This window comes from Phodopus roborovskii, unplaced genomic scaffold (genome assembly GCF_943737965.1).
Source record: "Phodopus roborovskii unplaced genomic scaffold, PHOROB, whole genome shotgun sequence".
In the NCBI taxonomy this organism is placed as follows: Eukaryota; Metazoa; Chordata; class Mammalia; order Rodentia; family Cricetidae; genus Phodopus; species Phodopus roborovskii.
The window spans coordinates 19,316,104-19,329,420 of NW_026126407.1; the positions used below are offsets into that span (position 1 = coordinate 19,316,104).

Consider the following 13,317-nt stretch of genomic DNA (forward strand, 5'->3'; position numbering starts at 1 on the left):
TTTCTGTCATCTACTACCAACTGAACTGTCAATATGTCCATGTGATGACATCATGTTCTAAAGTGAGATGGCAAAAATAGTTTAAAATACAGTGCAAAAAGCACTTGTACCTTAGGAACGAGTATTTCTGGAAACATGCCCCTATAAAGGATCAGCATAGATGTACCTTGAGATGCATGTGTACACTACAGTGCCATGCTAACAGTGGAGATCTGGAAGTAAGTACCCTAGGTATCATCTACAGACAGAAGTTTTGTGTGTGTGTGTGTGTGTGTGTGTGTGTGTGTGTGTGTGTACACGTTCACTGCTACATGGTGTTAGACTCACAAATTACTTGCTTAAAGGTTGTACCTTGTATGGAATGACAGGGATGAAGCTTAGACACAAACAAGCGGTTGTTTAGGCTTTTGATGTGAGGTATAGTTGTTATTATAATAAAGCAGGGGACTGCCTACATATTTAGTCCCAGCTACTGAGCAGAGGCATTTGAGATTAGCCTGGGTGACAGTACAAACTTGCCCCTTTCCTCCTCAAGAAAGGGTTTCTCTGTGTAGCTCTTGCTGTCCTGGGACTCATTCTGTAGTCTAGGCTGTCCTTGAACTCACACAGATTAAAGGTATGGACCACCACCACTGGGCTCTTCCTTGCTTCCTTCCTTCCTTCCTTCCTTCCTTCCTTCCTTCCTTCCTTCCTTCCTTCCTTCCTTCCTAAGTGTGTTTGTCAAGATAGTCCAGCTAGTAAAGGCTGCACGACAAGCTTGATAATCTAGAAGCCATGTAACGGTACAAGGAGAGAATCAATTTCAAAATGTTGTCCTTTTACCTCCATGTATGTTTTGCATGTGTGCCCATATACTTACACATACAAATAGTAAAGTAGGTAAATAGCAAGTGACTGAAGACCCAGACCCCAAGCAGGTCTTCTTCTATGTGTTCTTCAGGCCTTGGGGGCCATGGTGTCCCAGGCTCACTTGCTTTGTGTTGCATCTGGTTTGTCATAATCTCTTTGTACCTAGCATACCTAATAGAGCATTATGTAAACAGAAAAGCAGCAAGAAGACAAGAGTGGTTTTTCTCTGCTTCCTGGGACTACCAGTGCTGAATTTGAGAGTAAGGAAGAGAGACCATGTATGGTGGCACACACCTTTAATTCTGGCACTTAGGAGGCAGAGTTGTAGCCAACTCTGACAATCTGAAATCTTGGAACATACTTTGTGAAAGGAGAGAGAACTGACTCTTACAAGTTGTCCTCTGGCCTAGACGCAGACACACACTGCACGGTGTGTGCACTCATGCACGCCCGCCCGCCAGTCAGTGCTGAACAGTAATAATTGGGTACCAGAAAGGGAAGTTTACCTTCCAGTATCTGGAGGCTTCCTGTTTTTCTGTGATGTTTCGATGACAAAGGCAACTTCACAGGAGTCATGTGGACCTCTCAGGCCCTCACAGTCCAGGTGGGTACTTTAGCAGAAGATAATCACAACAGCCAAAGAGAATCATTTCCTAAGAATGTAAGTTTAGGAAAACAAATACCTATCTATACACTTTTTAAAAACGTGATCTCGGTAGATAGCGTAGGTGGTCTCAAACGGAAGATTGTATTGGCCAGACTGGTGCTATCATGGCTGGCTTGACAAAAATTCTTGATTGTTTTTAGAGCCTGCGTGGTGGTCTGAGACACACCCCATTGTGTTGTAGTCTGTCCTGGTTGGCTTCAGGGGAAAGCATTCTCTGAAGAGGGTCAGAGCTTTTCCAGTGCTGGCTGCACTGGATGGATCTGGGAATTCCAGGTCCTGGTCCTGACTAGGCAGGAAACAGTTGCTTACCAGCCACAGCCTCCAAATACCCAAACAAGACTGTTTTTCCTAGGCCTGCAGTTCAGATTCAGCCAAGAGAAATTAGTTCTTATGACTCTGAGTGGTGGATTTGTGTAAAGCCATAAAGAATAATAACACGAGGCTAGAAAGTCAGGCATGGTGGAAAGCAGAGGCGGGTGTTGATCTTAGAGTTTGAGGCCAACCTGGTCTATAGAATGAATTCAAGGACAGCCAGGGCTACACACAGAGAAATGCTGTCTTAGGGGAGAGAGGGAGAGAGGGAGGGAGAGAGAGAGAGAGAGAGAGAGAGAGAGAGAGAGAGAGAGAGAGAGAGAGAGAGAGAGAGAGAAAACCAGAAACTTAAGGTTGGAGATCATGCTGATGCTGCCAGTGCTGGTGTTTGGGGCTAATTATTTACCCTTTTTTAATGCCTTGGTTTCCTTTTCATTTTTATGGAGATTAGACAACTCCTTCATATAGGATTATGAAGATTAAAGGGTGGACACCTGCAATGCCTTGGAACAGCACTTGGTGGGTAGTGAGTGTTCAGTTAGTATTCATAGCTTCTGCTTGGCCCTTCTGCTTTCTAGAATTCTAGTTTTGTTGACTGCTCTTTAGAGAGCAGTCAGGATGAGGAGAGTGCTCCAGACCAAGTCTGGGAGGAGGGATCTTCAGGCTGCCTCCCTTTGCCAAGAGTCCTCAGGACCTGTGAATACCTCCTTGTCCCATGCATGTGTCTCTGGGCCAAGGGATACCTGTCATTTGCTAGCCTCTTTCAGCTAGAACATCACTGCCCTCAGGTCACATATCAAGATTCTGTTATGGGAGGAAGAACTGTCAGGCTGAGCCTGTGTACATTGCCCAGATGGACCAGCCAGCAGGGCTGCCAAGTATAGGTTAGGAGGATCCAAACCCTGCGCTCAGGGTATAGCAGGTGTTTGTTTTGTATTAAGTACTTACTCAACAGACGTGTTACTACCTCTAAGCAGTTTGTCTTTGGGCCTTGCAGAAGTTCAAAAGGACCAGATTGAGTGAGGAGGAAGAAGCAGGAGGTAGGAGCACAGTCTCACTGTCAACTCAGAGCAACTGAGTCTTCAGAATGATGTAGACATTCTATTCTAGACTTTCTTTTGGCTTCTGTGCTGTTTACTTACTGAGACTGAGGTACCTGGTGCTGTACGAGGCACTGGGACACAGTGTTGAAGAGATAGGTGGGGCTCTATTGTAACTGAGTATAGAGGGAGGGAGGGTATGAGGTCTGCAGTCTGGGAGCAAGAAATGTCAAGCGATGCTGGGCATGGTGGTGCATGCATTGAGACAGGCGGTTCTCTGAGTTCAAGGCCAGTCTGGTCTACAAATCAAGTTCCAGAACAGCCAGGATTACAGAGAATCCCTGCCTCAAAGCTGTAAATAAATCAATAAATAAAGCCTTTTGAGTTTTGAGAGTATCCCATTCTACTAACATCTAAATGACAAGTAGTGAGCCCAGTGGGAACTGAGAAGGATGAAGATGGTTAGGGAAGCAGCTGATGGGTAGGGCTCTAGGCAGGAGCCTGTCTAGCAGGGAGGTTTCTCTGGGTGGCAATATATTGTTTAGTAATTGAGGGAAAGGCAGGAAGGAGAGGGAGTGTTAATACACAGGTGGCACTGGAAGAGCTACCTTCAGACCTGACTATTCCCCAGACAGACAGGCAGAGCATTTACTTTTGAATGGTTTCTTTAGGTCATTTAAACTTGGTGAAGAGAGCCCAGACCCTGTCTCTGGCTCTTGCTCTAGTGCTGCTGAAATGGGGCACATAGCCAGCTGCAGGCTCAGGGGATACCAGCCACCAGTGCCAGCAGTCTGTGGAAGTAGCTCCCTTGGCACCCACAGGAATCCATCCCCTCCTCGTAGCATTGTGGGCAGAAGCCATGTTGACCCCAAGAAGTGTGTGCTAGTTTCAGGGCAGCAGAGAGCCGAGCATTCATTTTTCTCAGTTGGGCAGGCACCTACCATCAGCTTACCTTTGGGGAAAGTGTGAAATCACTGTAGGGCCAGAAGCCTAGAGGGTGGCATGTGGCTGAGAGTTATCCATATTGCTTCATTGCTCTGGCTCCTAAGGAGATGCCAGCAGCTAAAGACTAGCACCACCCAAATCATCAGCCAGGTCTAAATTAAGCACAAAATCATGGGAACTTGAGATTTTCCCAGGCTGTTCTCTGCATTTCCTCATGCGTCTTTGGGACAGTTGTGGAAGGAAGTAGGAGTTGTGGTGATCTACAGCCTGCCCCTAGGTGGAGAGGCCAGTCCAGGTGTGTATGATAAGTACGTTTGTCCTTCCTGGCTGTTGCCAGGGTCAGTCACAGCATGCTACAAATGGAGAGTCTGTGATCACATTCTTGGAGGAATGAGGTGATCCCATTCCTCCTCCCTATCTGTCCCCCCTTCTCTTCCCACAGGGCTTTTCTGTGTAGCCCTGCCTGTTTTGGAATCTACTTGCTAGACTAGGCTGGCCTGGACAAATGAAGTTTTGAGGGCTCTCTTTGTACTTGCAGAAGACAGCCTTTTTCCCTTTGCCCCACAGGGAGCCTATAGGCTGACAGAAAAGATTATTGCCTAGCCAAAGGTTTGGCAGAGAGCATCTGGTCTAATCCCATTGTTTTAGACTCAAGACTATTAGTCCTTGGACTTGGAGCTGCTGGGCCAGCACAGCCTTCAACCTTGGTCTCGTGATTGCCTGCTTGTTCTCCTGGCTCTTCACTATGCCACCTGGCATGCCTTTTCACGTGAGTCTAACAACACTGCCCATAATTTGGTTATTTGCAAAACTACTCTTGAATCTAGGAACTTGGGTAGGCACAATATAAAAGAACTTGTTACTTGTTGAGGCTTGTTTATGGGGCTCTTTTTTGCAGGGGTCAGGGTGTTTTATCCTCAACTCCATTGGGAAGCACAGCTCATATTCTCATGCTCTGCTGGATCAACAGCAACAGCTGCAGCCAGTTCTCTGGACATGATTGTGTTTCACTACCTGTGTAAGCTCTGCACACTGACTGCTCTTCCTAAAGGCTAAACAGTTGGAGCCTGTTAATGAAGAAGAAGGAACACACACACACACACATTTTTGATTTTCTGCTTTTAGAAAAGTTGTGTACTTGGAAGTCCCAGGAGGCTGTGTAGCTCCTGTCAGCTCTCCTGAGCTTGTTACAGCATTTGTCAGATCCTCAGGGATGCTGTCTGGTTCTCTGTGGGAGGGAGGATCTCCTGTCTGCCTGAAGGACAATGCTGAACCACATGGGGTTGGTTCTTCCTGCTCAGTCAGCTCTCAGTCTCCATGCTAGTGTAGGTGGACTGACTGACACCCTCTGGTTGTATGAAGGAACATTTAAAACTATGATTTCATCTGCCCCACCACCAACCAGCCCAGACATGTTTGTCTTCCCTTTGGATCCTTTAAGATTATGAATGTAAAGCTTTTCTTAAGCCCATTTTCTTACCATGGCTGTAACATTTGACCTTTTTAGACAGTCAGAAACTGGAATAAAGGTGGCTAGGTTCTGTTAGGGAAGAAGACATTTCTTTGTGGCTGAAGTCCACTGTTTTTTGTGTTGTGAGAGGAATAAAGAACTTTCCCTTTTCACTTGTCCCCTCTTGTGTGAGCAGCAGTTTATGAGGCTTTAAGTTAAAGCTAGCCTGCCTGGCTGAGGCGGAGCCACAATAGCCCTTTCTTTTCAGACTAAAATGATCACTGTTGAAAAGAATGTCGCACTGTCCATATTGTTCTGACTGGGCTGTTGTCCTCTGGAAGGTCTGCTTGGCTCTGTCACATGAACTGTGTGGTCTCAGCACCCTCCTTGTAGGAACACCGTGGTACTTGTCTCTGAAGAAGACCGGGTCTTTCCTCTTATGGACTCTTTATACAGGAGATAGCCAGTTAATTAAGGATCAGCAATTACAGCTCTTTCCAGTTCCTGCATGTCACATGGCCATTGGCACTTTTTATTCCCTTGAGTGTGTCTTCTTCTGCTCCCCAATTTATGATTTTGGATTTTGAATAGGTTTCCAGAAACTTCTGGTAAACAGAGTATGTGGATCACATTGGCATGATACTGGTGAAAATGTACGCATATCCACTTCACAGGCTGTCAGCTGCTTTTAGAAAAATGAAGTATGTGTAAAGTCACAGAGGCTGCTAGGCCCCCATTTGAATTTTCGTCTGAGGCAAGGATGCTCAGTGAGGAAATTTAATCAGTTGGGCCTGGATTGCCAGGCTCACTGTGGAATGACCTGTGTCTGTTAGGTTTGGGGAGGGAATGTTGACAGACAGGTGTTGTTGTGTCCCTCAGAGTAGGTGTTGGTCCTTGATAGTAACCCACAGAGCTGCTTTGGTGTCAGCTGGTGGTTGAGGATCTCCCTCATTGCTTTCACTCACTCACTCACTCACTCACTCACTCACTCACTCACTCACTCACTCACTGTATATGGGCATTTTGCCTGCATGTGTGCATATGTGTAGCATGTATGGTGCCCACAGGGCAAGAAGGAAGTTAGAGGTAGTTTTGGGTTACCTTGTGGGTGCTGGAACCTGAATCCTAGTCCTCTCAACAGCCAGTGCTCTTAACTGCTGAGTCATCTTTCCAGCCCCTATTTTTGACAGATTCCTTGCTGGGTTGCTCAGAGCTGTGTAATCCTAGGTTGGAAGGCCCAGCTTCACAAATAAGCTCATTTTTATGGGATTATTTTTGCTTCCAGGTACATCACCTTAGCTTTAGAGTTTTTATCCAGGTTTTTCTGTGCTTTCTTTGTAGCTTCCCCTGTCACTTGAATTCTGACTACTTTTTCAGTCTACCCAGGTGTAGTGGTTACTTTGTTTCCTGTTATGTCATTTGCAAAAGTGTAAGTAGCTCCCACTTTTGTTGGCTGTGCTGCATTCCTGGAGAATACTGAATTCTTGATGTCAGCCTGGCATTATGGGCAAATCTGGTGTGGCTCTAAGCTAGACTTCTATTTGAGGCCCCTCTCAGGCTCAGGGGCTCTCTACCTACCCTGCCTCTAGCTGTTGGCAGCTTCGCACTCTGTGTTCTCGGGTGTTGCTCATAGCAGTGTGCTGTTGTAGAGTACCAAGTACTTCCTGTGTAGCTGAGCAGTTGGCATGGTGGACTCAAGAGGCTCACATGATGGGATGTCTTGACTTGTGTCCTCCTTTTCTTAAAGAATAATGCCATTTGTTTCTGTCTCTAAAATTTGCTTTCCTTTGATGTGACACAGTTCAACAAAACAAACAAAAAATTTGTGTGTGAATTTCTTAGATGTTGACTAAGTATTTAAAAAATAAAAAACAATAGTGCCTTCTTGCTTCTCCAGTGTCTTGCTTCTGTCTTTAATAGCCTCTGGTCCTGGCCTTGCCATGGCTTCTCGAAGTTTACTAATATTCTTTTTTTTTTTTTTTTTTTTTTTTTTTTAACTTTTAAGTCCTATTTGAAGATCTCCAGGTAGTCCTGTCTGGTTTTCAGTGCTCTGATTGGCCCCACCTCTGGCCCTGTCCTTTTTCTGTCCACTTCCCAAAGAAGACTGATAGACTGTTTCCAAGATAGTTGGGGGATGAATACTTCACGTGTAAAGATTGCGTATTTCAGCTCCAGGCTATGAAGTAAGTATTCAGCAGCCAAGTGTGCTAGCATACATAATTTGGGAGGCTGAGGCAGGAGAATTGTGAACTTGAGGCCAATTTGGGCTTTACGAGATTTCCTGTCTGTGTAGAAAAGAGGATGTACCTACCTTTCCATTACTTACAAGGTAGTCCTTGGGCTTTAAAACCCATCAACCTGAACATTTTTTCTTCCTTTCCATTTTTCTTCCCTTAGTATTTATTTTATTATGTAGCCCAAGCTGGTCTCAGGCACTCAAATCTTTCTTCCTTAGTGGCTGCAATTCCACAATGTCTGACCCCCCTTCTTTCTTTATTGAATGGGAGATAGAATCCAGGGTTGGTTAAGTAACCTGTGCCACAGAACTTTAGCCTCAGGCTTGCAGTTTGTAATGCTCATGGTATGGCTCTTCAGCTTTGCTGTTGGTTAGAATTTTATCCATTTGTTTTGGTTATAATAGTGTTTATTTATTTAATATTTTTTTGTTTATTTAATGTACATTGATGTTTTGCCTTATATATTCTCTGTGAGGGTATTGGATCCCCTAGAACTGAAGTTACAGGCAATTGTGAGCTGCCATGTGGGTGCTGGGAATTGAACCCAGACCTCTGGAAGAGCAGCTAGTGCTCTTAACCGATGAACCATCTCTCCAGCTATTTAAATGTTTTGAGAACATTACTCTGGAACTTAACTCTATAGACCAGGCTGGCCTCTATCTCAGAAATCCACCTGCCTCTACCTCCCAAATGTTGGGATTAAAGGTATATGCCACCACTCTCTGTGTTTTGACTACATGTGTGCGCGTGTGCACGCGCGCGCACACACACACACACACACAAGCTAGAAGAGGCCTTCAGGTTCCCTGGGTTGTCATGTGGATCCTGGAATTAAACCTGTGTTCTTTTATGTAAAGACCAGGCATATTTGCCTTGTCCCAAATCAGGTGACATAGCCCAGAGCCCTGGGCATTAGGTGGATCTGAACAGGACTGCTGACTTTAACACATCTTCTTAAACTAGGAAATGCTAACTGAAAATCAAAGGTTTCTTTTTTCCTTTTGTGAGGCCTATCCCCTCTCCTGCAGTAAATGTCACATTGTGAATGAAAAACTTAATTAAATTACATGTACAGTCACACTGATTTTACAGCCACAGAGATTTTATCTCTGTCTTCTGACAGGTTTGGGGGATTCCTTAGAGCTGGCCAGATGGGTAGAGAGGCAGAACATGGTGGCTGTCAGGAAAAACAAAACAAACAAACAACAACAACAACAACAACAAAAAAAAAACCAAACACAGGCAGACTCCTCAGCATATTTGAGTGAGCAGAGAAGGCGCCTGAAGCTTGCTGAGTTGTCTTCTTCTTGCCCTATATGGGTGCATGTGATGAGTGACCACTGTATTCTCTGTCTCCTTTTTGTTTGCTTATTTTTGATGCACCCATTGCCTGTTGAACTTTCTTGGAGAAGGAAGTTAGGGCTGTCTGGTGCTTCTTTGACAGAAACCTCAGCAATCCAGGGAGAGGAAGGTCCACTGCAGATGCCAGGCTCTGGGCTGCATGAGGATATGTAGGGAAGACTGTTAACAGTAGCCAGCTAACTAACTGTAAGACTCCATAGCTCATGTTTTACATCTGTAATGGGAAGGACCATCCTTACTGTCATGGGGGATAGACACAGGCCACAGGGACTGAGCAGCTATAGCAGGGCTGGCTAGAGACCTAGCTTTCTCTTCAGTTTTCAGTTGTTCTGGGAATCTTCTGGGGTTAGGTTTCTTTATCTCACAATTGGAGAAACTATCTCCTGCTGACTGGAGGATGGGAATACTGTTTCTAAGTGTAGTATCATTCATTCAGATGATGATTATTCCATGTTGGGTACAGTGCTAGATGCTGGGTATGCACTGTGAATGGGATAGATGGTGGTCACCATACTGTAGAACCAGAGCCTCATGTTGGAGATGTGGATCTTGCTCCAGCTCTTTCTTCTTTCTCATCTGGAGGAAGAAAGGAGATGGGTGCACTTGGAGCCCTGTGACTATAGCTGTAGGTCTCTGCTTCTCCTCTGTGAGAGAATGAGGAGTTAGGCTTGAACCCTAGTCATACGAAAGTAGGTGGTAGTGGTGGTATAGGTTGTTAGCTTTGTTGTAGAAGAGCAATAAGGACTTCACTAATTCATACTGAGGGAGGGTCACAGATAAATGGCCCTTCAGGTGCATTTTCCAGGCAGTTAGGGTCTTGTGAGCCAAAACACAATTTTAAAGGCATGGACAGGCACTTTAGTGTTCATTTAATTCTTGAAATGAAACTTTTTTGTCCCTACATGTAAAAACTCTCAGGACTGGATGGGAATACATCTCAGTGGTGAGGTTCATGTGGCTCAGAGTTCAATACCCAGCATCAAAGGCTAAAATACATTTATCAGGATGTCTTCCCTAGTCCTGCTCTTTCTACATTTGGCTTTTGTTTTTAGTGACCATATAGTCTGCAAGCCACCCACTCCAGGGAAAGCCTTAAGAGATGGAACAATGGTCATGATGTTTGCTTAGGTTTAAACTTGGCTTAGGGTTTATTCTTCAGCATGTGGCATTTGTGATCTGACCTTAGTATTAAAAGCAAGATGGATGTATTGCATGTATGGAACTGGGGTGTGTCTCACACAGCCAATGTTGGGCTCTCCCACCACTCCAGTGCTCTTATCAGAGTGATGCATCTTTTTCTTTCTAGGGCATGGCTTTCAGCTTCTGGGACTTGAGGCTTTGGAGGAAAAATGACTGTTGAGCGTCTTTCTGTCCCATCTGCATTACCGACACTGAAACTTCCTAGAGTGCAGGCTTAAGGAACAGGAAAGTTTCTCTTGAAGAGCTTTACATTTCTAGAAAACAATAAAAATGACGACTTCATCTATCAGACGGCAGATGAAAAACATTGTGAACAATTACTCAGAGGCTGAAATCAAAGTTCGGGAAGCCACCTCCAATGACCCGTGGGGCCCATCCAGCTCTCTGATGACCGAGATTGCTGACCTGACCTACAATGTAGTGGCCTTCTCAGAGATCATGAGCATGGTTTGGAAGCGGCTTAATGACCATGGCAAGAACTGGCGGCACGTGTACAAGGCATTGACACTGTTGGACTACCTTATCAAAACAGGTTCTGAGCGTGTGGCCCACCAGTGCCGTGAAAACATCTTTGCCATTCAGACCCTGAAGGACTTCCAGTACATTGACCGGGATGGCAAAGACCAGGGTATCAACGTTCGAGAGAAATCAAAGCAGCTGGTTGCCCTTCTCAAGGATGACGAGCGGCTGAAGGCTGAGAGGGTCCAGGCCCTCAAAACCAAAGAGCGCATGGCTCAGGTGGCCACTGGCGTGGGCAGCAACCAAATCACCTTCGGCCGCGGCTCCAGCCAGCCCAACCTTTCCACCAGCTACTCTGAGCAGGAGTATGGCAAGGCCGGAGGCTCACCAGCCTCCTACCATGGCTGTGAGTAATCAAAGTACCCACCCTTTCTGAAGCACTGAGTGGCAGGTGCTGGGGCTGAGGAAATAGTTGCTGTCACAAGGTTCCATTCTGTCCTCAATTTTCAGCTTCTGATAACCCATGTGAGAGCTTTGATCTGGATTGAGTTAGTCACAAGGGGGCTTTTGGTCCCCAGGCTGCTCTGTGGATCTAGGTAAGGTTGTGCCCATGCTTCTTAGGTTCTTGGTAGAAAGTAGGCTCTAACCCCAGTCTCACCAGATTTTTTTTGTTGTTGTTGTTGTTGGTTTTTTTTTTTTTTTTTTTTTTTTTTTGTTTCAAGAATGTCTGTCAGCAAAGCTATTGTCCTGCTGCCCAAACCTGCAGGGAGCCAAATACTTGGTAGCCAGGAGGAAACAAGCTTAGGCTTGATCATCTGCTTCTAAATCTTATACTCATTGTCTTTCTGCTGACTGAGTTGCAAGTCTCTGGAATGGCTCAGTGCTTACCATTATCACTCATTATTCAGTGTCAAGGTTGGAAGTCTCCATTTCACCTATAGAGGAACACTCCATAGGTTAGCATCAGTTAGACCTCGTCCCATGTGGTCTGCCATGACTGATCTTTGTTCTGATTGTATATGATGGAACACATTGGGTCTTTGTCCTGCATTCAGAAGAGGTTTCAGGGAGAGGAAATGATATTTGGGCATTGTACAAGCTGGTTTTTGATCCAGTTGGCCTCCTGGGCTCTGCCAGGAAGTGATCCAAAGGCACAGTGTTCATTCTCTGTTCTTAAGGCTGGGTAGCCCCTGAGGACCCTGAACTTAGGAGAGAAAGCTGGCTCTTGTAGCCCTTGGATGCATAAGCTTTATCTTTTGGCAACAGAAACAGGTTTCCAAAACAATACCTTTTGAAATTTGAATATATAATATATAATGTCAGCATTACAGACCCCTCCCCCCCCCTTTTTTTTTTTTTTTTTTTTTTTTTTTCTGAGAGTGGGTTTCCCTATGTAGCCAGGCTGGCTGCAAACTTACTGTCTTCCTTCTGCAACCTTCAGAGCGCTGAGTGACAGGTGTGTGCTATTTGCATGACTACCATGGTAGAACACTTTTCGATCTTAATAGTTTTGCTACTTGCCAGCATTTCCTGCTTTTGTATAATAAGTTTCAGTCTGACTTTGGACCACTGTTAGATTTTGAGAAATGTATTACTTGAGAGATTTCTATGTCAAAGTCAGGCTTCCCACTTCTAGGAATTTTAAGTTATTAGGTTTGGAGCTGGTTAGTATTTTCTTGTTGTATTTCTGGCTATATTATAATTTTCTTTTTTGAGTTTAGTTGCTTTCCTTAAGTAATGGTGATGGTTTTTGTGAGATCACTTATACCTAAAGATACCCTTAAATCTCTTGAAATCTTCCTGGATTAAGAATTAAGATCCACCCCAAAATAAATAAGTGAAATTAAAGACCAGCTGATTAGAGAATTTTTATTTTCCTCAAGTACCCTCCTGTGGCAGATACAAAGGGATTACAACCACCATAGTGGATGAACAGGGTAGAACAAGGTGCAGGGGCAAGATGGGAGTGTGGGAGCCTGGCTGCTTCATCAGGGGTTCTTATGCCATGCTTAAGCTCTTTAGCCATAAGCCCTGCCTGCTTCTAAGGTTCTGATGCTCTAGATTTGAATGCTCCTGTTTCATTGACTTTGATCCTGAGCTGCACTCCAGAGATAGAATGTGACAACAGGCTCTTCAAGACTTCCAAGCACAGGGGACTAACTGTAAGGCTAAGGCAGGACCCTGGGTGGCCTTGGCCTGTGTCCCTTACATGCTGCTGCACATCCTCTAATGGTGTGTCTCTTTTTGTGTATGTGTGTGTGTGTCCCTGCCCAACAGCACCAGAGGCCTCGCTGTGCCCACAGCACCGTACAGGGGCCATGCTGGGTCAGAGTGAGGAGCTGCAGCCACTGAGCCAGCGCCACCCCTGCCTGCCGCACCTGGGGCTAGCCTCTCGTCCAAATGGCGACTGGGCCCAGCCCTGCCTCACTTGTGACCGCGCAGCCCGAGGTGGGACAGCGGTTTGCTTTTCTTCCTAGAAATGCCATGCAGCTTACTGAGGGTGGGGCTTATCATGCCAGTACAGCCAACTCTCTCCCTGTCTCCTGCTGGACTTGGTGTCTAGCTTCCAGTGCCTGGACTCCTTTCTGTCTCTTTCCTGGAGCTTGCTGCCCTGTGCTCCCCTGCCTGCAATCATATCCCAGTTGCTTAAAGGGGAGCTGCTTAGTGGGTAGATATGGGCAGTAACTCTATCTTCCTCATATCCCTTGTTCTGCAGACTGAAGAATGCTCTGCTGCCTGCCGGGCCACCCGTGGTAGTGGACTCAAGTGCTTGGCTTTTTTGAGATACAAATGTGT

General features: G+C 45.5%; 1 protein-coding gene across 7 annotated transcripts in view; it reads left to right on the forward strand.

The window, feature by feature from the left end:
- Positions 1–13,317, forward strand: part of Epn2 (epsin 2) — a 66,050-nt gene that overhangs the window by 22,986 nt on the left and 29,747 nt on the right. For 5 of the 7 annotated variants that reach the window (XM_051180460.1, XM_051180455.1, XM_051180459.1 and 2 more), the window contains exons 2-3: positions 10,169–10,927; positions 12,799–12,969. In XM_051180460.1, coding sequence (XP_051036417.1) covers positions 10,333–10,927; positions 12,799–12,969 — 766 coding nt within the window. In that variant the 5' untranslated portion in view covers positions 10,169–10,332. The remainder of the gene's footprint in view (positions 1–10,168; positions 10,928–12,798; positions 12,970–13,317) is intronic. The other 2 variants (XM_051180461.1, XM_051180462.1) reach the window with 1 other exon arrangement.